The sequence below is a fragment of the Triturus cristatus genome, chromosome 7, assembly GCF_964204655.1.
Source record: "Triturus cristatus chromosome 7, aTriCri1.1, whole genome shotgun sequence".
NCBI lineage: Eukaryota > Metazoa > Chordata > Amphibia > Caudata > Salamandridae > Triturus > Triturus cristatus.
Window position 1 is genome coordinate 1,162,367,062 of NC_140590.1, and position 24,735 is coordinate 1,162,391,796.

General features: G+C 46.4%; 1 protein-coding gene across 1 annotated transcript in view; it reads left to right on the plus strand.

The window, feature by feature from the left end:
* The window catches only part of LOC146811329 (carbonic anhydrase 4-like), a 95,816-nt gene that overhangs the window by 58,318 nt on the left and 12,763 nt on the right, over positions 1-24,735 (plus strand). The window contains exons 6-8 of the mRNA XM_085618415.1: positions 1,431-1,520; positions 2,012-2,081; positions 11,724-11,887. Of these exons, the coding sequence (XP_085474541.1) occupies positions 1,431-1,520; positions 2,012-2,081; positions 11,724-11,887 (324 nt within the window). The remainder of the gene's footprint in view (positions 1-1,430; positions 1,521-2,011; positions 2,082-11,723; positions 11,888-24,735) is intronic.

Genomic DNA, 24,735 nt, shown 5'->3' on the forward strand with positions numbered 1-24,735 from the left:
GATATAGCTTGAGTATGGACATTGTTAAGCGCAAAGTACCGTCTGGCTTGTTGGCTGCTTCGCTGGGATGAATGTATTGAAAGCATGGCTGAGGGGCTGCATAATATGTGCTGTCACTTGAAGATATGATTTATTAAGAATGGTTACTTCTTCCATGTTCAGGTGGTTAATATGACTGTGACTATTACTTCTTGTGGCTGGTCCTTTCCAAAAAATGGTTCAGGCTGTGGGGGGCGGGTGGCAACTGGTAAGCACCTAGGTGCAGTTTGCACAAGGGATTGTTGGAAGGAGAGGGTGTGAAGGTTACTGTCCACTATAGAGGGTACTGTGGGTGAGGGGAAGTTGTTGAGTTTTGTCATGTTTGGGTATTAGGTCAACTGGGGGTTAACTGTTTGACTGGATTCTCCGGCACGTGTGCAGCTGGATGGTACATTGACTACCAGTGCGTCACAACAGCAGCAATAGGGCCGGTTTTAGGGTAGTTCAACTGGTGTGACCGCACTGGGCGCTGACCTGGGGGGGGGGGGGGATGGACCTCGGGTGGAGGCGCAGTGTTTAGGAATTATTTATAATTTGAAAGCAGCTGATGCAGAGTTCCTTGTGCCTCCAGATTTCAGGCAGCAATAAAAATGTCACGATAACTCTTGTGATTAATGTTCGCACTAGAGAGAGAGATCAGAGTTTTGTCTAGTGGCAGGTTTGGCTTGTTGTAAAGTAGCGCAAAGAGTTAATATTCCTGTTGCAAAGAACAGATCTGTATTTTGTGGGGACAGCTGAGTGGATTAGTAAAACCATCCTTTACCAGCACTTTAAAGCAAATTAAATGTATGTGAGAGAGGGGCTATGGAGAGAAGAGGGGCCCTTTTGCCAGGTGGTAGTGTCGAAATCTGAGGAGGAGGTCATGGTGTGGGGGGGCGCTAATAAAGATTGTTACACTGAGCACCACCAGCGCTAAAGCCGGCCCTGAGCAGCAACTAGCCAGTTGCTTAGACACCAGCATGATGTCAGAAGATACACCATTGAATATCCGCATTCCCACCCTGAATGTACGAGGATCTCAACAATCCTAGGAAATCTGGGCGGGTTCTTGCACATTTAAGCAGACATAAAATGCATGTGGCCTTGCTCCAGAAGGCGCAACTGACTCTACAGGGGGAGGGTATGTTTTCTTAGGGTTGGGGCATCTAGGTACTTCTCCACATACTGTACCCTCTCGAGAGGGGTAGTGATATTATTGCACACAGATGCCCCTTTCCATCTTTTGAAGCAGAGGAGGGCCTCCTGTTCTGTGTAGGGATGGAGCGCTCTGTGCATCCGTAGATCTCTGTGGATGAGGGTAAATCTCCCTTTCACAGGATTAGCTGTGTCACTTTCCAGTTAGAGTATCCTAAGCCCTCTGAACCAGGTGCTCTAATGTTTCTCTCTTTCAGATGCACATCGTCCATACCAAGCGAGGTCTGAATCTGACACAGGCCAAGAAGGATCCAATGGGCATCGCTGTCCTGGGCTTCTTTATTGACGTAAGTAAAAACTGGGCAAAGGGCCTGGGGCCAAAAGCAAACCTTGCTGTTTGGAAATTGTTGACCTAAGGGACTTAGTAACTTTAACTGGTGCTATCTGCTGATATTTCTTCCTGCTGCTGATTGTCCTCTTAGAAATGACTGTGCCTGGTACCAGCTATTCTGTTCTCAGTTACTATAGCAAGAGCTGCTGTAATTTTACTGAATCAATATCTGCTGGTGTTCCTGTCCATCAGTCGTGATATTTCTGGGATATCTGCTGGTTATTTTCCACCTATTTACTTGTTAACTCTGCTTGTCCCATGATTGTTCATGGTGAAATCTTCTAGTGATTCTTTCAGTTAGTGATGAAATCTGCTGTTTTTCATTAGAGTTTGTGTCTGATATCGGTAACCAGTGACAGCTGCTGGTTTTTGCTTCCAGTGGTGGATCGGCGGCTGCTGGAGTACAATCAGCAGCACACTAACCATTCCTATCTCTCTTTCTCTCAGGTGTTAGAATCAGCTAATGCCTCAGGACTCCTGAAAATTTCTAACCTTCTGTCGAGCGTCACTTATAAAAGTAAGTATGTCTACCTCTAAAGCTCTGAGGGGCATATTATCAAGGGCCATCTCGCCGCTTTTTAGGCTTTAAAAGCCAAAAAAGCGGCGATAATATTATCTCCCTCTCAACATCGCGGCGCTAACAAGCATTAGCGCATGTTAGCTGCCGTTTTCATAACACCACGCATCTTAGCGATATACATCACTAATGAGATGCAAGGAAGGCGTTACTGACCATTACTCCATGTAAATAATCACTAACAAGGCTTCACGATATTTACAAGCATGGAGCAGATTCGCGAAATGGTGAAAAAAGACGCGCTAACCATGGTTTTCGCCGGAATCTAACGCCTGGTAAAATCCTGACTAAGCTATCTGTAATATGAGAGGTGGATTTACAGGTTAAGTCCACACTCCCATATTATCAAGCATTCCCTTAGCGCTGTGAAATCATCGCTTGATTTCACGCGCTATTGCTGATTATCGCCGTCTATCGCTGGTTTTCACATCGCCATTTAGCAAAGCGTTGCTAATATGCCGCTAAGACAGCGATGTAAATCAGCGATATACGGCGATATTGGTAAATGCGATAAGCCTGATTTGCGATGTTTGTCGCATTACCTTGTTAATATGCCCCTGAGTGTTGCAAGTTCATGTGTGCGATTGGTCATTCCTAGCTTCCTCTCTAGCCATAGCGGGATCTTAGGAGCAAAGGGGAGTTTGCGACTTGGAACGGGTTCCAGACGTGTCTCACAATCATTCCTGTCTCACCTTAAGTGCAGGGAGGAGTTTAACAGTGATTCAAAATGCACAGAAGGTAGCTAGTAGATCCATTTTCCTTGAAATATTTTCAGAAAGTGCTTACTACAGTTCCAAACCCAGTTCTATCAACACTGGTCCTTAGTGGTGTCAACAGAAGGAATGCAGAAGAAAGCAGTAAATATATCCCAATCTCAAAAGAATGAGAAGGAAAATGTCAGTGTTTCATGTGCGCCCAAAAACCTTGCAATGGCCCTGATCCTTGGAGAACACGATGATTAGGAGTTTTATTATTAAATGTCACGGATATTATGCAGGTCTTTTTGGATTCTGGTGTTTTATATGGTGTGATTGTGCGATCTGGCCATGTAATACACTCACAAAAACTGTCATGGGTCCAGTCAGGCTCATTTGCAAACCTCTTGCTCAACCCTGGGTAGCTGTGGATTCGAGCAGCAAGGCATAAACAAAGGAATGTGTGTAATGCATTGAGAAGCACCAAACAAAAGAACAAATAAGTCATACAACAGGAAAGAAATCAGACACCAATTTATAAAAATATATTTTTATTTTTATGAATTTTAGAGACCAAGATGAGTAAAATCTACTGGAGGGTTTTAGATATATAGATTATTAAGACAACGTAAATCTCGGGTTTTTAGTCCAAAGCTCAGACAAGCATTGGTAACTGTAAAGTTTGCAAACTTTTGACCTGGTCCCCAAAGCAGTCTCAACTTCAGTTCCACACATTACATCAAAACTGCAATAGACTTTAATTGAGTGGTCCTGATGCTGGGGATCCAGGATGCTGGAAGATGCTCTGGCTGCTGTGTGGTCGACGAGGGGGCTCCTTGTGGTTATTCCTTGGTCCACGGGTTAGGTGGGGCAACTTTAGCCGCAGGACTAGGCTACCAATCTCCGAACACAGCAAGTCCAGTGATTTCCTTTGGTGAGCCCCAGTGTTCATCCATCTTGGGCAACCAAAGCACGCTCTGGTGACTCTCCTGGGTCTGGCAGACAGGGCTTGCAACTTTTGAGTCTGGGTGAATATCTTCTTGGCTGCACGGCGGCGGCCAGTGGCGATTCCGTGAAGATGGCTACTGACTAGAAAAACGGGCTACTTCCTGCTTTTATGGCTTTAGTGCTGGGAATTGGAGGTCAACAGACTGACCCTTGGAGTTACTACTTCAGTCTGGGGCTTGGGTGCAACTTTTCCACAAGCCAGGCACAGTCTTGTCTTTACTAGCCCAAGAAGCAATAGGTGCAGCCCAGCGGTTGGTGCAGCCTCTCATGCCAGGTCCAGGGGTCAGCAAGGCAGTCTTTCTTCAGTCCAGATGTGATCTGATGTTCAGGGTGCCAGAGGTGCCACATCTATACCCAGAAAGTGCCCTGGGGATGATACAGTCACTAGCCAATGGGCTACCAGGATCCCTCCCGCCCTGTGACCACTTCTGGCTATGTGTGGCATCTAGCAATCCCCAAGTGCTCTATTCTTCCCACTGCCATGAAGTCTGAACCCCTCCCTGGTTGTGTTTGGAAGCCCATCCTAGAGGAGTGCCTACCTATGGGATACGTCCCACAGAAAAATAAACAATTTGGCCACTGGTTGTCACTCCCTGATCCCGCTGCCAGCCCATGTACCTGAGAAAAGGGGCAGCCCTCCCGAGTGTGTTTGCCCTTTGCCCACCAAAGGAATCTTCCCTTTTGAAGCTTGCCTTTTGTGCCAATACTCTGTGTGGCTTCTTGCAAGGGGAAGGTAACACCTCCCTCTGTGGCAGGCCTCTATCGTTCCTAAGCCTGTGAGTCGTTGGCACGTCTCCCCAGGAGGGCAGAAGGCTGTCTGGTGGCCAGCAACTGTGAAAGGCCACCAGATAAACTGGACAACAGAATGGCAACTTTCCAGTTGCCTTTCCTCATAAGTGACATTAAATTCAACTTGGGCATCAAGTTGGTTTAATGCCATAGTTAATTTGATAAGTTGAAGTAGCAGTTTCTTTAGACCCATTCAGAAGTTAGCAGGGCTGGAATGCCAACCTGTAACTCTGAACTAGCCAAAGACTACTGACCTTTCCATAGTAAAAGCCACAATTTGGAATCCCTACCCTTAGGACACATCAAAGTACATGTCCCACTTAATAATGCACTGCTCCCTGTCCTATGGCACGATGGGCCTTCCTTAGGGAAAACTTATATATATTGCTAAAAAAACTGAGGGCTTTGCCATAGGTTTAAATGGCATGGACGAACTAGCAGTTTTAAACTACCTTCCAAGCTAGAGTGACAGGCTGAGATACATTTCATAATTGATCACACTCAGGGTGGCACAAGCAGTTCTGCGGCACTGGGTGGACACTTCAAATTACATGCCCTTGGTTCATTTGGTACCATGTACTAGAAACTTATAAGTAAGTCAACTTATGCCAAGTGGGGATAGCCAATTTAACATACCCTTTGTAAAGGTTTAGGAAACTGGCACTAATGTCAGATTGGCAGGCCACAGTGCACTCTTAGAGCCAAAAACCAGCAGCATCAGTCCAAGACGTTGGGGTGATAATGAAAAATGAGACATTTCCTTAAAGGTTCCAATGCATAAATTTGGCATATGGGAAAGAGTGGCAAATTTATGATAGAAATATGTGGAGCAGTGGCCGTGGAACAGTATGCTTTGTGAGGAGAGCATACCAAGGTGAGTCAATTAAAAAACACCTGGCGAGGAGAACATTACGCTGAGAGATTGTGGTGTTTACTTGCATGACCAAAAGTGGCTAACTCCCAGGGATGACAAGCAAACTAGGAAAATCTATTTGAGAAGTATTTGAGCTGCAGGGAACATTCTGGGCCATGGTCTCACCCAGGGTAGGCGCTAGGCATGGGCGGTGTGGGCAGCTGCCCAGGGCCTCACACTCTGCCTACCAGAATGGGGCCCCACACAATGGCAACACCCCACCAGTCCTCGTGTACCCCTGCCGATCAAAGTGAAGGAAATGCGTCTCTTTACAATTGGGCTCATGGGAGGGGCCCCCCTCCTAGGGCCTCTAAGGGATGGTGTGGGAAGGCCTAGGGGAGGGGAACACCTCTCGGGCTGCCCATTCAGAGACTCCGCAGGGCGCCCATTGTTAGCACTTTAACCCACACAGGTTTAATTCAGCCCCCAAGCAATTCTCACACCTTCAGTCCGAAATGGGCTGTACAAGAGGTGCTTGGGTGGCTGAGAGGAGGAGCTCTAGCCCAGTTGGAGTCTGCACAAAGCAGCTTCCCTGAGATCAGAAGGTGTCACTTATGTAAATTTCAGGGGCCTCGCACATTCCCTTTTGCCCAGGGCCCCGAAAATCCTACGACCGGCCCTTGTCTCAACCTGTGCAGTCAGACCACTCAGCTGTGAGCGTTTCCCGTTAACATATTCTGCTCGAGAAGTTTAGACGTGGAGTATTTTACTGAGTTTATTGAGACACATATTCCAGTCAAATACCTCATGTAGGTAGGAAACCATTGTCAACAAATACCACCATTGTCCTTGATGAACAGCATTTCACTATGTACATGTCTTGGCAATACTGGTTACTTGCTAATGCTAGCTCGTGTCTCCGCCCTCTTGTGAGAACTCTGCAGATTGCTGGCTTCAACTTGCTGCCATCAGCTCACTTCCCAACACTAGCCCTTTGGGCAGGGTTTAACTGCAAACACAGACTCTGTGTTGCTGGATAATCCCTTCTCTTTACCCCACCAGCCCTAATGTCTGAGATCACAGAACCTGCGGTGTGACTGATTTTCAGCAGCGCAAAGCAGGCCAGGGGCAGCTGCTGCCCATGCACAACATTGCGCCCTCTTTATTCGCCCCATTCCCATTGGCTTTGATAATCGGCCCTATTAATGGCCACCAATCATGTTGCTGGAGAAGGACAGGCCGCTGACCCTTGGTTCTCCTACACTTTCATGATTTTCTGCCCCTTTGCATGAATGTTCTTGAGTCTGGTCTTGCCCTTGAGTGCTCTGCTCTAGGGAAGAGGGTGCTGGGTGCCATTTTCTGCCTGCCCCCTCTGTTCCCGAGTCTCCCGCCAGGCTATGTTCCCCATGGCGGGCCTTCGCACTAACTTGTGCAGTCGAGCCATTCGGCCAAATCCCTGTATTCTCCTTCATATTCTGGTCAATATGTTTAGATGGGAGGTATTCTGGCCACAGCTCATTGACACAGACATTCATGTCAAATACTGCATGCAGGTGGGAAATTACAATAAACGAAAATGGCAACACTGTCCTTGCCAAATATCTTTTCAGCACGTGCATATCTTTGCAATCCTTCTTTCTTGCTTTCACCAGGGCCTGTTTGTGCCCATTTTTAGATTCCTGGCTTCAGCTTGCTACCATCAGCTTGCTTCATACTGCCAGTGCTGGCCAATGTTGCGTGGCAAGCGCAGAGTCTGCCTTGCTGGGTAGCCGCCTTGTCATCTGGCATTCCCAGAGCCTGCATCGTACAATTCCGTCCTCTTTGGACGCTTGATCCCGGGGTTCTTTTACATTTTCATTGACTTTTCCACCACACTGCCAAGAGGTTATTCCTTCTTCATGGATCCCCTTACTGATGGTCCTCTTTTATTGGCACCCTGCCAGCTCCAAAGAACCCATGATGTTGCTCATAAAGAACTGCGTGCTCACCCCTGAGAGGTGCACTCTATCTGGCTCCTTCAAATTCATCAAGCCATGCCTTAAAAAGTCAAATCCCATACTATTGCACATTTTGTACATAACAATATTACAATTCCTCCTGGACTTCTCCATGGGACTGTGATATTGCACCCTCCATTGCAAGCAGGGGGTGATCTTAGACCACGTGACCTCGGCTGATCCACTTGGCTCTCCAGTAGCTTCTCCACTGTACAGGCAAGCTGCTCCCACCTCAAGCCAGGTATTCCTAGCTGTGTGCTGGTAGCTGATGTCCTGCATGTTCCTGAAGTCTTGTCGTCCATCTGTGCACCTTTCACATGAGTGCGCCACAAGCCAAACCATCCTTTCTTGCTGTCACCACCACTTGTAAAAAGATACAGACTACTGGCTGCTTCGATCAAGTCGTCGTGCCATGCTGTCTCTTATATATTCAAGTTATGTCTTGGACTACAACCTGCCCACTTTCATTATTCCTACCCAGTCGCGGCCGGTGCAGGTAAGAGCAGTGGGGCCAGGGAGCAGGGCCGGGCGGGGGGGGGGAGTGAGTTGACAGACAACAGAATGAGTTGTATTTATTTATTTAAATTTGCCTAGTCTGTCATCTGTCGACCACCCCCCCACCATTACCCCACCGCGGTTACCAGCTGCTGCTGGTCCTGCCTCAATCATTTCCAGTCCAGACACCTATGTTGCAGCCTCCATCCTTATATACTATTCGCCAACCACTATTCTTGATGAGTGGGGCTAGCTTCCATACCATCAGAGCCCCAAATAACTCTAGTGAGAATGCGGCCTTGAATACTATTGTTTCAAAAGAAGTGTGTCGTACCAGTTCCAGCCCATTTAACTTTGTTGCTAACTGGTCATAGTCAATCTGGAGTCTGGTAACTTTTGCTGCTGGTCCTATTATCCCTAAAGCCTTCATAGATGCTCTTAATGCCTTTCTGTGAGGGCACAGCCATACTGAATCCTGCAATGATGCAACAGTGAAGAAAGATGGCTCGGTGCCCATGATATTGCATATCCTCTCATTATGCCCAGTCAATGAACCGCTACATTGCTGAATGTAAGTTGCTATCTTGTGTCAGGTCCACCTGTCCTTTTAACATCTTAAAGGTTTTCATGCACTTATGGTACCTAAACTCTGTCTTCTGTCACAGTGTGCTGGAGAATAGAGTCATCTGTTGGTGCCCCTTTCATGCCAGCTACTTGACTTTCCTCCACTGACATTGCGAGAGGGCATCTAACCTAGAACTAGTAGAGCCCGAGTTGAGCCCTGTATCTGCCTTGCTTTCAGTTCCATTTTGACAACAATTGCAGCTTTACTAAAATCAGCATTAGCGGTAGTACCCGTAGGCTGTTTGCTGAGCCACCGTTTGTCTGTCGACTAAACATAGGTGTCAAACTAGAGCCCCAGCTTCATGTCCTTGGGGTTCTGCTTCCAGATGCAGAGTGCTGCTACAACTGGGAATAGCTCCAACAAGTTTTTGTTTCTCGCTCGCCCTCTCGTCTTCCATGTTGTTGGCCACTCTTGCGCAGATCACCGAGAGCCCAGGATTAACCAAAAGCCCTGGCTCCTGCAGCATCTGTGTAGAGTTCCAATCGGTGTGATGTTAGCCAGGGTCATCTCCATATCAGATACCATTACATTTGCCCAATCATGTCTGCCATGCTTGCAAATCTTGCTGTATGCCTGCCCCTAGTCTTGTATGGTGGTGCTTCATTTTCAGCCCACTGGTTAGGCCAGCCAGGTGCCTAGTGAATGTCTCCCTGCCTGGATGAGCCTTACTACAAATTTAAGTTCCACAGTAATTCTTGGATTTCATCTAGGGTAGCTTTCTCTTTCCCACATAAGTTCGCAATACACATCACTAGATCCCTGGCTTTCTCATCAGGTACCCTGCATTCTCCACCTATTGATCAAATGTCTATGCCTAGGAATAGCAATTTTGTTGTGGGCCATCTAATCTTGTGTTTTGCTAGGCGTACTCCCTGATTTTCTATCATTAGAATGTATGCATTTAAAACTCTATTGCATTGCTGGGCACCTAGTTTGCCTACAGGTAATACATTCTTCATGTTTGCAATCAGTGGTCACTAATAAAAGCTACAGGTCAATTTTGGGGACTGAGTTCCACAGCGCATGCATTCACCCTACTCCTTGCTCCACAGGTGGGTCACCTCTATTTAAAGGGGATGCCATTGCTTTTCAATTCCCAGTCCTATTAACAATTTGTGGCAAATTCTAAAATGTAAAAGGACTCTCTTCTATAGCAGGCAAGGCTGGACTCTCCACCCTTATCAGAGAGCTCTCAACCTCCAGTCTACCTCTACTGTCGGTGGGAGCGCCATCACCATGACAATGGGTTGAAGTTCAAGATTACAAGACGGCAACAGTGTTAACTGCCCCGTGCCACTGATTTACTGGAACCTTTTTAAAATGACCATCGTTCTCGTTACAATTCAGGACCCTGATACATGGATTCCTTATTCAAGTTCCTCGATGGGACAATGAATGACCAGATCGAATCTCCTACAAGGCACTGACTAAAACCCCCCTCCGCAAGTGATCACAACAGAAGGCAGCAAGATGGGGTTAGAGGAGACACTGAGAACGGAGTCCACACGGCGCTTCTGGTGCCTTGCGGAGAAAGACAGATCCTGCAACTGGAGGACGCTCTCGGTGGACCACTGTGCACTCCTCGCCTTTGCTTGCACTTTCGTGGGTAAAAAGCACTGATCAGTGAAGACACCATGGTGACCACGTTTTACAAATGGGCACGACACTCAGCAGGCTTGAGCTCTCGGTGTTAAGAGTAAGAAGAGTAGCATCTGAAGAGGAAGATATGTAGGTTGAAATGACACCATTGGTCCAGATATCCAGGTCTCCAGCCACCATCATTCACAGAGACGTACTCTAGTTCTGTTGTGTAGAAAGGCCAAGCAGGCTCTGGCTTACCAGGGTTTTGGAATTCCCAAATGGTATTAATTTCAGACATGCTATTTCACCACTGAAGGCTCGGTAGGCATCTCCCTACTGGAAATCCTTGGGACTTCCCATGGCTTTCTTTAACCCACGATTCAATCCGATTTCCACCACATTCCAGTAATGGTCCAACCACCGTTTCCTGTTACTAACAGAGATTCATCACATCTGGATATGAGGAGCTCTCTGGACCTGTCTCTGCAAAACAACACTTTGTATGTTCTCTAATTCGGTTTTTTAGGGTTTAATATAGCGCGAACTCGACCTGAAGACATCAGGTATCAGAGCGCTTTACATGAGCACCAGTTGCGTTACACAAGGACACATTCATTTTTGTTAGGCGCGGGGACATTAAGTGATTTGCCCAGAATCACAGGATGTGGAGCGTTGTTGCCGAGCCTCGAACCAGGTTCCCCAGCTTCGAGGTCGACTGCTCTAGCCCTAAGGCCACATCCTGTTACCTTTGACACTAGAAGGAATGGTGCTTAAACTTCCATATCACCTCTGAGCATGGGAGTTGAACAAACCATCATTCCTGCTGGTGATGCAGAACAGGTTCTCCTGCCACATATTGTTCAGGGCACCTCGACAAGAGACATGGCATCCTCAAACCACTGCCACATCAGGGGTGTAGCTATCCTGTCCTTGAGATCTACAAAGTAGTGACATAGGCTACCTCTCACACATTTACATCATGCAGTAGATTACGGTCGGGGGCTCAGTTGGGACAAGCTTTGGTGAAGCATGCCTGCCTTTGGTTGCCTGATGGTGTATATGCTTTTTTTCTATAAACCCCATATGAGGAGCATGTAGGCATGGTTGTCATTCAAGCCTGAGCTCACTCCCTGATAAGCCCTCAGACGTTATGGAAAAAGAAAAACAGGAATATGCATGGGTTGCTTACCTGTTATCTGTATTACTGGTAAGTATTGGTGAGTACTGGTAAGTAATATGGTCATCCCCTACCCTCTTAAGTTTAGCCACAAAAATCAAAAGTGGGGAGGAAAAGGTTGTGCAGTTTTTGTGTCAGGGCTGTCATGACATCAAGTGCTGTGTTTCAAGTAAACATGTTTTTGGGACTCACCTACCTCTTGTCTCCGTACGGGTTCCTTGTAGGGGGCAAGGTCGCCCTACGTTAGAGAAAAGAAAGACTGCAATGCGGATCAAGCTTCTCTGAGGATGATCACACTCTGCCTCTTGGCTGGTGGTGTATTCCATTTGTGAATCTTGCACTTACCCTCTTTCTCTCCACAGATGAAAATGTGACGTTGAATGGTACCCTTTCCATTGATTCATTACTTCAAGGCATAAACCTCAGCTCCTACTACAGGTACCTGGGATCGCTTACCACCCCCACCTGTGATGAGGCAGTGATCTGGACCGTATTCAAGGACCCCATATTGGTTCCTTCTAGTGTGGTGAGTATGGCAGCGCTGTGCGACCTTCTATGTGATAATTATGCAATAGTTCTTCCCCCCTTATGCCAACGTCTGTCACACCCATCTGATGTGTATGATGCCACCCTCACTGGGATGGATATGCTTGCCTTGGATGTGCTGAGTGTCCACACTCTGTGGCACACTCTATTTGCAGGGGGGACATTGAGGGACAGATTTACAAGAACTGACGCATCGCTGCTTATTAGCAGAGATGCGTCAGTTAATTTACGTCACGCCAAAAAACCCTTGCGCCACCATAGATGCGTCGCATTTACAATGCGTTACAGCACACAAATGATGGACGGAATGCTGGCAATGCAAACATTCTCCCCCAGTCAAAAGATCTGGGTTATATCCATCGACTTTTTGCCCACTATACCACCCCAGGTTGGACTCAGCCATATGCAAATCAATCTTGTCCCTGTTCCTCATGGTAACAGTCCAGACCGAACTGCCAGGCCAGGTCCTTCCTGGACCGGAAACAAGCATCCTGGGACCGGTTTCAGGGAATGTCACCCTTCTTCAGCCAGGCTAGCTTGAATCCAGTGGCAGAGTGAGCAAGGGACCCACGTCTGGGCATACCCATCCCACTTAGGGTGAAAAGTGTTACAGCAAACAAATGATGGACGGAATGCTGACAATGTAAACATTCTCCCAAAAGATCTGGGTTAAATCCATTTTTCTTTTGCCCACTACGCCACCCCAATTTGGGCCCATCAATTGTGTGTCTTTTGCATTTACAATGCGGCGCACCGTGGGGCAAGGATTGACAGATGCGTGACGCATCTATTGGCGTAAAGGCAACGCATTGCTGGAGTCGTCTCGCAAGCGCGATGCAACTCCAGCAATGCTTCCGTATGCCTATTTCAATCCTTGCTTCAAGCAGGCGTAAGATTTTTATGCAGTGGCGTCGTAAAAGTGACTCAGTAAAAATCTGGTAGATTTAACTGCTTCACTTTTATGAGGCTTACTTGCGTTGGAACGCCCACCCTGCATACATTATATCTGACGCAGGTATAATGTGACGCAGGGCTTTACAACGTGACGCATCTCCATAGATGCGTCACGTTGTAAATGTGTTGCAACGTGGCACATTCTTTACGATGCCGCTGCGTCACAAAAGTGACACAACAGCAGCGTAAAAGTGTCGCAAGGGGCTTGTAAATTTGCCCCTATGTGTATTTGTAAAGCGCATTATCACTAGCGAGTGTATTCAGGCACTGAGTAGGTGTGAGCTTAGTCTTGCCTGGGGTAGGTTGGTTAACTGAAAAGTCAGGTTTTCAGCTTCTTGGGGAATTTAAGAAAAAAGGAGGAGATTGTGATGTGGAGGGAGGGTAAAATATAGAAACAAGAAAAACTTTTAGGCATGGTTTGGCAGGTCAGCTGTCTGTGAGACCTTTTGTCACTGCACCTTTAAAAATTGGCACATAAAATTCACTTCAGAGGACTATTACTCTCTTACCAGGTACTATTTGCTGTACCATTCCGCCACTTATTGAAATGTATGAGGGACTATACTACATCCTAAAAGTACAACCACAAAGTTTTTGTCACTTTCAATCCTTTATCCACTAGTTGCAAAACACAATTTTTGTGTTTTTTTACTAATGAAGGCATTTTGGGTGAATTTGTCAGGACTAGAGTGCGGCCATCACTCAAACATTACCACTCTATTGCGTGTTCCTCTTTCTCAACAGGGTATCTTGACACCGAGATGGCTGGCCAAAGGCTTGGGAGATGAAAAACAAAAGTATCAATCTCGCGAGACTTTCGGCAGCCTTCTCTTAATCAGGCCGTCTGAGTGGCAGAGACAAACCCCATCTCAACAAGAGAGAAGAAAAACACACCTGTAATCATTAGTATAATTTTAAATAAATATGGTGCTGTCTTATTCCAAAACTTGCTAGGTAATATTACTGAGTTTTTTGTCCCAAAGTTAATGCTACCTCTATAGTCTCACTCTGGCAGAGCACCTAAACTTGTTAAAACACAGCCTTTGGTGAGGTTGCACAGAAACATTCTCTCGGAAAGAAAAGAACCAACATACGCCACAGTCATCTTGCTCTGAAGATACGTTCCCAAAACTTTGTGGTGGCCATCTTGTTCTGGTCCCTTTAAAGTCATTTTTGAATGGGCGTGTTGTAGTAAGAAGGCAGGATAATGCCTGTCAGCATTTCTTTGTATTCTAGAAAACAGAATATTTGCAAAATTAGAAGCAACCTGCTCTCTCACAAAACAGTCATATCTAGTTGGTATTTTACTGAAGCCACTGCAATCTGAGAATGGACAGGCAGTGCCAAGATGGTGTCCTCGTAGGATGCTTCTATTTTAGTTTTTTACTGCTCAGGTGCAGTCTCTTGCCTTATTGATGCAGTGCAAGAGGCTGGTGTCTGCATCTGTCCACCTTCTTTGCTTGTTCAATTTGGGGTGCGCTTAGGCAGGGGTTGGTTTCAGTCCTTTTGAGTTGGTGCAGCCAAATTCCCCAAGGCCTTCCTGTGTTGAAGACATGGAAGCACTACCACTGCCAACCCAGTCACACCACTGCAACCAGAGGGACATCAGTTGACACTGACCAGTCTCCCACTGCTAAAACTGCACCACCCAAGCAAAGGAACCTGTCCCAGACAGCACCAACACACCTCATAAAAATAGGTGAGCAGAAGCACTCCACGGTTCCACCGCACTGCAAATGCGCTTCCTGGTGCTCGCCTGACGACTGCAGGTCACAGTCAGATACACACACGGAGGGTGTGCTATTGCTTACCTTTTTAAAAGAACCATGGCACCAATGCTATCCTGTGCTAGGAACCGTGTCCATACTTCTGTTACAGTAATGGAAGACACTTAACAGTCGACGGCTGAACATTTTGAAGGTGTGAATACTAAATATCGAAGACCGACTATCGAAGGCACTAAATATCGAGGACAACATATTGAAAACAAATATTGACAGGTAAGTAAGTCTAGATTTTCTATACCTATTCCCACAAATATGTGCCTATGCAGTGCATACGTCTTCAAGGAACATCGACGCGGATTCTGTTCTCAATACTCGCGCATGTCCATATTCTTCATGTCAATATTCAGTAATACAATCCATTTTGAACAGTTATTTTACTCTTACACAAGTTATTTGCTGGTTGAGAATGATCAAGTATACATGTCTCGGGGAGGAGCCAAGATGGCGACCGGGACGGCAGCATAGACTCCCGGCTCCGTGAACCTCCGCATCCCGCACGGATATCCTGCCTGAGATCCTCAACCTGTGCTACGTGGTCGTGTTTCTGAAGGAGAGGGGCTCCCGACTGTGTGACTCCGAGGTTTCTAGCCGTGCTATCGCCGGAGAAAACTGCATCTGAACATTGCGGCCTGTGCGGCCCTGGAGCCGGGACATCGAGTGGACGCCGTGGCCGGGTGGCAGTGCGACAACAGCGGCCGGTGGTGACTGGGTGGAGTCGGCCCACCGGAGCGGTGCCAAACTCGGCCTACATTTCAGCGTGGTCACTTCTACTGCCCAGTGTAGCTGACCGAGTGCATGACCGGGGGTGCAAATCTTAGATCCTCCGGCGACTGCCCCTGCCTTGCTGGTGAGCTGCCCGGCCGCCGTCCGTATCCTGCCCCGATCATTGCGGGCCGCCCCCGGATTTCTACGGGAGCTGGTCCGTGGTGGGGACGACTGTTGCCCGTGACCACGGATAGTTTTTTGCCTGCCCCCGGAACCCGGTCACCCGCGACGTGGACATCGCGACGCTTGTCCCGGGGACCCGGCCCCGGTGGGGGTCGGGCATACTTGGCGGCCATCTTGGGTCGATGAAGCCTACCATCCTGTCCGCTGAGCCGCAGCGGGCCTGTGAGCGTACGATTTTTGGGAGTGTGGCGGCGGGATCACAGAGAGCTGAGCTGGGGTACGGCGACCTCCTCGAGGCTCTTGGTACTCTTCACTCCTCCTTGGTTCATGGTTTCGTGATCTTGGGGAGTAAGCTCGATGGTGTGGCGTCGGAGTTGGGGCAGTGGCGGCCCGCCTGTCCGCACGAACACAGAGTCTACCCACACTGCGCGCAGGAGGACGCTGTGGCGGCCACCCCTGAGGTTAGTACACGACTGGACGCCCCGGCCAGTGTGCTACAGTGTGTTCGACCTTCTGAGGGCCTGATCTGTCCCGGAGGCGTTGGACCTGGGTGGGATGTGGTGGCCTCATCCCGTGCATGCCCTCCTGCGACCCAGAGACAACTCCAGCAACTAATGTCTGCTTTGGCTGCTTCTGCCTTCCTGAACCTTGCGTGCAGTGCAGATCCTGGGGCAGCACTGGGAAGCCTGTTTCCTCACGCGGCGGACTGTGTTGATGCTCAGAGACTTCCACCCCGCCTGTGTGCGTCGCTTCTCTGTCGTTGTTGGACATTCCTCTGCCTAGGAACATTGGGTATGGTGCTGGGTCGAGGGGTTGGCATGGGCAGAATTCCACAGAGTGGTCAGGGATGAGGCTGGCCCCTCGGGGGTGGTCGCCTAGTGGACGGGCGGGCTTGGGGTGGTGTGCTCTCCTGACATGGCTACTGGCACAATAGGTGCATAATGCTCCCCATCGTGGTTTGAGAAGATTGTTTTTGTGCTGTTCCTTGTTCACTTTAGGGGAACCTTACCGTGCGGGAGGGAGAAGCCGGGGGTCTGTTATGAAGGCCCTCCTCCAGTTTATAAATACTTTCTCTACCCCCCCGTCTGGTGGGGGTCCTTTCCTACTTCTTTTTCCCTATTCTCCTACATTTCGGGTCTGGTTCCAGGGCGACAGGCACACTGCTGGGGGGGGGGCCGTACTCATCTGCAGAGGTGCAGGGTGGGGGGTTGGGGGAGGGGATTCTGTATTCTTTCATCTTTTTTTCCATGGCCTCCTTTTTCTTCTCTGATTCTTTTTGTTTTTCTTTTTCTGGGATCAGCGTGATACACCTCCTTTTGCTATGCCTCGTTGCCGTTCCATGTGTTCACAACTTCCGGGGTGTTCTTGGGGAGTTCTGGCGGGGGACTGCGGGCGCAACTGTATACTATGTTTTTCCCCATCCTGATGTTCTTGTGTTTGCGCCATTGACCGAATAGATTGCTGTAAATCGCTAACGTTCATTACTCTGCATATCCGTGATCGTTGTTTTAAAATTGCTTGTCACCTGATCCTTCTGCTTTGTTTCATCATAAAATGAAAACCTCTTTCTCCTGGTGCCCTACTTACGCTGTTCACAGTATTAGCAGTACGATTTTGCTCCCCGAAGTGCTGCCTGTGTTTATACTTGTCGTTATTGCTCTGATTGCTTAGCGGCCGGCCCTGGGGGGTTGTAGGCCCATACTTGTTCTTATTGAACTGTCAATAAAGGTTTTCAAAAAAAAAAAAAAAAAAAAAGTATACATGTCTCCATTAGATTATCTACTTAGTTCTAAAATGCATCATATTAACCTGGGTGTTTGTAGGGAGTCTCTGACAGGTCTTGTCCCAAACTCTGATAGAACAGTAGTGTGAATGCTAAGCTTAATATGTGTTTGCAGTAGGTTTTAGAAGCAGGTGCCCTTGCATTTGGTAGAATTTATGTTGGTGTTAACATAGGACATAATATTTTGAACTATTTTTCCCAAAATTTGTCACAAGCTACTATTGGGAGCAATACCCAGACTTCTAACTAAAAAGTATGCATGCAATGCATTTTATTTTTTAGTTGCCTTCAGGTGACAAAAGGAGTTAAGGAGGGGGCATGGTGCTGGGTAGAACGGTACCCAAAATGCTGCTACCCCTGAAACTTGCTTGAGCCCCGGGAGTGGTATAGTACTCACTTCACCAGAGACATAATTATCTGTGGGGATTTATCTTGACCCACTGCACATAAAACATCAGAATTTACACGCTTTATCCCGAGCCGGCACAGCAGGCTTAGCATTAACTATTGATGTGACTCTTTGGATATTGTCTTAGGGGCCGATTATGACGCACTGGCTATCCGACTGCACTATTACGAGTTTGAAAGGACCGCTGCAACGGCCGGGGTTCCCAGATCCCCGGCGGTCTGAGGCCCGCAATGTGCATTATTCTCTATAGTGTTATGGGGCCTTATTATGATTTTGGTGGTGCAGGTCTGCCCCACTCCAGCACCCCAAACCCATGTAGGAACTTCCCATCAGATCAGGAGTTTTTTCCTGGTCTGGGCGGGCAGTTTTTTGGCGTTCCCAGGGCAATGCCTATGAAATAGGCACCGCAATGGGAACGTCAAAGGCAGTACCTGTACAGCATTAACTGCTGCAGTCTTTGCCGTGCAGGTACTGGGGTGCATTCCTACAGGGGGGCACATGTTGTGCTCCCCTGTGTGCATCCACATGGCATGAGGCACCAGCCATGAAAAGTGTGATGGTGAGGAAACTTGTAATATTGTTAACGGAGCTGCAACGGCCCTGCCAAGAATATTGTGGCCTCAGGACTGCGCAAACCTGCCAGAGAACGGCAGTTCCCTGGCTGTTGCAACAGTCCCATGGTGACCAGACCACTCTAGTCGTAATAGGGCGGTTGGAAGACAACCACTGTGAGTCTGGCGGTCCGTGGACCGCCAGAGTCATAATAAGGGCCATGGGCAGAGGCATAGACTATTTGTAGTGATTTTGCTTGCTATAAGCCCTTTAGTATTCCCTCTGGCGCTGCGCCTATGGAAAGAGGTAATGTCGTTATTCGCTGTTCTCTAGGTAATATGCTGTGATGTCATTCATGTGATTCCACTATCGGGTCAAAGATCTTTTGACATCATTTCGTGTAGTGTCATTGATATGCTCACGAGTACGTTTCAACCTGAAAAAACTCACCTCATTTTGGCCACAGACTGCTGGCAAGTGTGAGTACCCTGCAGAGACAGGTAGTGCACGTAAGCAAGACTGCATGAAGTAGGGCAATATATCTACTATGAGACTGTTGCTGAGAGTTTATCCTCAGAGACCCCCTGATGCATTTAAGAGGGGTAAACAGTTTAATATTCCTTCTAAAGGTAGTTCGAAAGAAAATATGTGAAAGACAAATAAAAGAGGGTGCAGTGAAGTGTAGAGATTCTGAACGACAAATTTGACATAAGTGCATAATCATTTCATTATTTTCTAGACCTTTCCGGTGTGGTGCGTTTAGCACTAGTGTCCATTTTTTTTACTTTGCCCTGTTTGTCTAGGCCCAGAGGCTTAAGGCATTAATAAAGCAACAATGTCAGACTATTTGATATTTCCTGGTATTCTCCCAATGACTTGAGGATTAGATAAAGCTACAGCCAGGGCAGGCATTAGCGCTGGTGGTGCCCCCCCATGACCATCCTTCTCCATGGATTCCTTCACTATCACCCTCCAACAGTGCCCCTTATCTCTCCGTAGCCCCTCTCTCACATGCATTTAATATATGTTATTGTGCAACTCATAAGTGTAAGGTGTAGGATCACTTTACATCGCACACACATTATACTGACACAATGAATCATGCATGTGTAAATCAATGTGTAGGAAATATTACATAAAACAATGAGGGTTACAGGGTGTAGGAATCATATGTCCTCCATACTAGCTGGCAGAATATTTTAGGAGTGTTTGGTCTGAAAAAGCACAGATTCAGGATTTAAAACACACCACAGTGATTGGGATTGGCTTTACTATTAAGAATGTATTTCTACCCTAGCAAACCCTTTCTAGGGGGAAAATAACATTCTACCCTATACCGTATAGTTACCATGAAGCTCTTTTATGACAGTTCAAAGGTGCTATATTAGGATTCTACGAGGCTTTTTGCGGGGAAACGTCCACCCTGCATACATTAGACCTGACCTAGGTTTAATGTAGCGCAGCGCTTTACAAAGTGACACATCTGATTAGATGCGTCACTTTGTAAATAGTGCGCAACATGGCGCATTTTTTACGCCGATGGTGCGTCACAAAAAGTGACGCAGCTGCTGCACAAAGGGCTCATAAATAAGTCCTATAATATATTGGATAGGATTGGTGACCATAATTATGTTTTTCCTGCTGGAAAAGGAGCCAAAGGGACATTGCAGTCTGTGTAAAATTCCTTCTTGAAGCAATCAATTAACATTGGATTTAATATTAGGTTAAAATCACCAGACTTTACTAAAACTACATTTAGGAAGGATGAACTTATAGCTAATAAGACCTTGTGTCATTTTTTGAGAGCTATACTTATTTCAGCTGACGTTGAAACACATACATTAACTAGAACTAATGTTAATATACTTGCTATATTGCAATAAAATACACCTTACAAGCTAAGGTCTAGCCACATACCTTTGCAATATTCTTAATGTTAGAAGTTACATTTTCTCAGACCGGTGTTAAAATACCTCCTTAAGCAAGACCTACATTGTTTCTAGAGGCTTAAAGGGATAATAACAAAAGGTGACAAGGCCAGGAGTAAAGACAGCGACTGTAATGACATGCTCGCCCCCCCTAAGTGGTGGTGCAATGTAGCATTTGTATAATCCTAGCAACAGACTTTTTCTCTGATTCAGACAGGGCTGGCTTTAGCACTGGTGGCGCCCTGTGCGACAAAGTTTGTTAGCGCCCCACAATGACCGTGTGTTTAAATCAATGGTGGGGGAGATAGTAGAAGCGATGATTCAGCTTCCTAATAGTTATCTGAGATCAAAGGGGAATGGATCACTTGTACCTGCTACCAGGGTTCATATGGTTCTGTCCGTCATTGCTTTAAAAAACCCTCAATCACGTAGACAGATCGATGGGTGGTATATCTTGGTTCTCCACCTGAGTTTAAAAACGTGACAGCCTCATCATTTGGTTTCTTTCATGCTTCCTCCACCTGGAGGGAACCACTGGTTATTACAGTAGTGATCAGAAATCAAAAGATTGTGAGGGTGCTCGTGTAGAGTGAAAAAATATTTTAAAAAAGGTTCCTCATGTCATCTAAACTTTCTTTTTATTCTGTTTAGGGCATGGGAAAAGAATTAAAACAGTGCTAGTGCATAGTTGGACATATAATGAGTCCACTACACCTATTAGTCCAGGTGATTGGTCGATATGTTTCAGCCCCTTCATGTGCCCCTAAGGGTTGGGGAGCTTTCGTCAGGACCTAGGAAAGATGCGTGTGGGGGAAATGGATGCTGTCCAAAACCAAGTCACTAGTTCAGCATTCACGTTTCTGAACTGAAGGTCAGTTGTACCTAGTGTGAAATAATGAAAGAAAAGGGACAAAAGGGAAGATCAAGTACCTAAAACATTTTACAGAAAGGTAAATAGTCTTAGGATGATGTCTATTGTTCAACTTGGACATTGGGATAAGCAAATAGAAAAATGGCAACTCTTTAATACTTTGAGTTTGTGTGTCAAAAAACCCTAGGTTAGGATAGTGGTTAGGATAGTGTCCCCTGGTCGGCTTGGTTGTTGGATATAAACAACGAGGTGCATTTCATGTTTCTACTCTCATGAGGGTTTTCTGTGGACTACGGTTAAAAATCGCACGCCTGTTATTATTTTAATAAAGTTAACTGTGCGAGTGTTTCAAGTTCACTGTGCGAGTATTTAAAAAACGCTTGTGCATTATGCATAACAGTCTAGCACCTGTTGTGGTCTGGACTGATGTAATAACTCTTTGGTATGTAACTAATTCAAACATGCGTGCAACGTTTTATGAAAATCGGACAAAGCAGAAGTCAGTTACAATCATTGGTGAAGTTTTTGAATTGCGCGCGTGTGATACGCGTCGATAATTGTGGGTGATGACTCTCTGGCATGAAGCTAAATTGGACGTACGTTCAATGTTTTTCAAGGATCGGATAAAACAGAAGTTTGTTGCAATTGCTGTTAGTGCCTCTAAATTACACGCGTTGGATACGTGAAAATACTAGTATGATGCCCTAATAGATTACATGGACGTTACATGTATGATGCATTTACTATGGCAGTAACTACGCGCTCAACGTTCCGTGATTAGTAGATGGGAGATGCGCGTACTTTGTAAGTCCAAATTTTGGGCTTCTTCGGGTAATGAGGGCGCATAACGCTGCTGTTAAGATTAAAAAGGGGAGAGACAGAGGTCAGTTTCAAGTTGGTTTTCAATACGTTACGTGTCTCCTCTCGGGATCGAGTCTGTCTGTTCCTCATACCAGATGCAGCAGTTTCACGCGACTTGTGCTGACGCTTCTTTCCTGTTCCCGGGTGATTCAGGGGTCGAATTTGGCAGTCATTTTCTGTCATTATATTTCTTAGGGAAGTGAAGAAAGACTATTGGATCTTCAAAATGTTTTTGGATTAATATGGCTGTGTTTAATGTCAAAGTAAGGTGTGTGGTAATGTTGCTTTGATTAATTAATTTGGCTGTATTACTGCCAAGATAAGAAGTGTGGTGATATTAGGTTTCATAGATAGGTGGAAAATACTTAGTGGGTCTCTCAAGTCCTCTGTTCTATGTGATGCATGTTCTCATAAGACACTGAGCCATGGGATATCGTCATTTAGCCCTATTACATTGGTCTTAAGGCGATGTACCCATCTTTGTTCTTTTTCATAGAGTATCCTTTCTGCATTGCGAGTGTTTCCAGTAAGGGATTCTATGATGATCCAGTTTAGGTCTTCAGTAGTGTGTTGGTAATCAATGTAGTGATTACTCATTTTGGTGGTTTCTCTCTTGCACTTCAGGTTGCTCCTGTGCTCACCGATCCTTAGTTTGACTTTACGGCATGTCATTCCGATGTACCTGAGGTCGCAAGGGAACGTAATCATGTATATTACATGCGTGGGATTGCAATTGGTGTGTTGCCTCATGGTCCATTTCAGTTTAGGTGTTAGCTCGATTGATTTTGTGACGGTGGTCAGCTTATAGATTGAGCAGTTTCCACAGGGGTAATGGCCAGTCACGGGTTGCATGGCCCATAAGGTGTTCGTGGCCCTCACTTTTGGCTCTAGAGGTCGTGTGTGGACTAGGATATCCTTATAGTTTTTAGTTCTTTTGTTAGCAAACAATGGTTTTGGCCAGTTCAGTGATACTGATGTCAGTATCCGCCAGTTCTTGTTTATGATCTTCTTAACTGCGTTACTTGCTATACTGTATGTAGTGATGCAGGTCAGGGTGTCTGGTGTAGGTATCTTTGGTGTTGTTTCCAAAAGACTCTCTCTTTGCTGGTTTCTAGCCCTCTTCTGACATTTCGCCACGGTTTTGGTTGGGTAATCTCGTCTCGATAGTTTGGAACAGAGATCTTTGGCTTGTGTTTTATGCTCTGTTAGTTCACTGCAGTTTCTCTTAAGGCGAAATAACTGGCTGTATGGTAAATTATCTCTGAGGGTGCGTGGGTGGAAGCTATTGTGCGAAAGTAGGCTGTTCTTGGCAGTTGGTTTAAAGAAGGTCTTAGTTCTGATAACATTGTTTACCACATATATGGTCAGGTCTAGGAAGTCTAGCTATTTGCTGTCAGCAGTGTAGGTGAATTTCAGACACTGGTCTTGCGTGTTGATCCATTTGTGGAAATCCTGTAGGCTCTCTTCTGAGCCTTCTCAGATCATGATGACATCGCCTATGAACCTTTTCCAGAAAAGGATTCTTGGTAGAAAAGGGTTGCTGTTGTTCTGTATGAATGTCCTTTCAAAGTTGCTCACATACAGTCCCGCCACGCTAGACGCTAATGTGCTTCCCATGGAAGTTCCGTGGCATTGTTGGTATAGTGTGCCAGTATACTCGAAGTAGTTCTCTGTGAGAGCCAACCTACAACATTCTAGGACAAAAATGTCTTGGGGTTTGATAATCCCAATTTTGGTTAAAAAGTAGTTCTTCTAGGGTGTCCATTGTCTTCTGTTGAGGTAGACTTGTATATAGGCTTTCCACGTCTAGCCCTACCCAGAGCATGGATTCATTCATGAAGGTCTGTTCTTTGAGAAGATTTAGTAAGTCACAAGTGTCTTTCATGACCACCTCTTCCACGGATTCCCTCACTACCACCCTTTGACAGTACTCCTCCAGTCTCCACAACTACTCTCTCTCAGATTCATTTAGTTTTATAGCGCCACTCATACCAGAGTTGTCAGAGCACTTTACATCACACACACATTGCACGGAGACAATCATACATGTGTAAATCAGTCTATAGGAAATGTTACATAAGACAGAGGACTATAAAATGTAGGAGTCACGTGTCATCCATACTGGTAGGCAGTATAGTTTGAGAGTCCTTGGTCTGGAAAAGCACAAATTCAGATTTTAAATCGTAACACCATTGTTAGGGGTTCTCTTTAATAATGAGAATTCATTTCTACCCAAATGAACCCTTTCTGCAAGATAAGGAAAGACTGGGTAAAAAAACATTTAGCTCTAACATATACCTTGTAGTTGTTGGACTTGGCCCTTTTGGCAGGTTCACCCCTAAACCTTTTGCCTTTCCTGTGACCTGGTATTGGTGGTCCAGTGTAAAGTGCGTGCGCTCTCCGAGTGCATGTGGTGAGATTGGCCTGCCCTCCCATAGGAATGCATGGGGGATATGTGTGTCCATGGTAATTCCTGGTGTGAGAGGAGTGCAGGGTCGAGTTTAGTATGTGCGAACTCGTGAGAATAAATGCTGCGCAATGGTGTGCACAGATTTATTCTGACTGGTGGAGAAGTGCCACTTTTAGAAGTTGCCATTTCTGTGTGCTGTGTGTCTGTCTGCCTGATGTGGAGTGCATGTCTGGCTTGTGATTGATAGGTGCTGAATGGTGTGGGGAATTCCAGGAGCCAGGGTGAGTCTGCCCAGTGGTGAGTAGAGAGATCTGCATGCAGATAGGAGGGAGGAATTGCACCTGGGACCTGAATAGGGCTGTGCCTTCCCTCCACAATGCCGGCT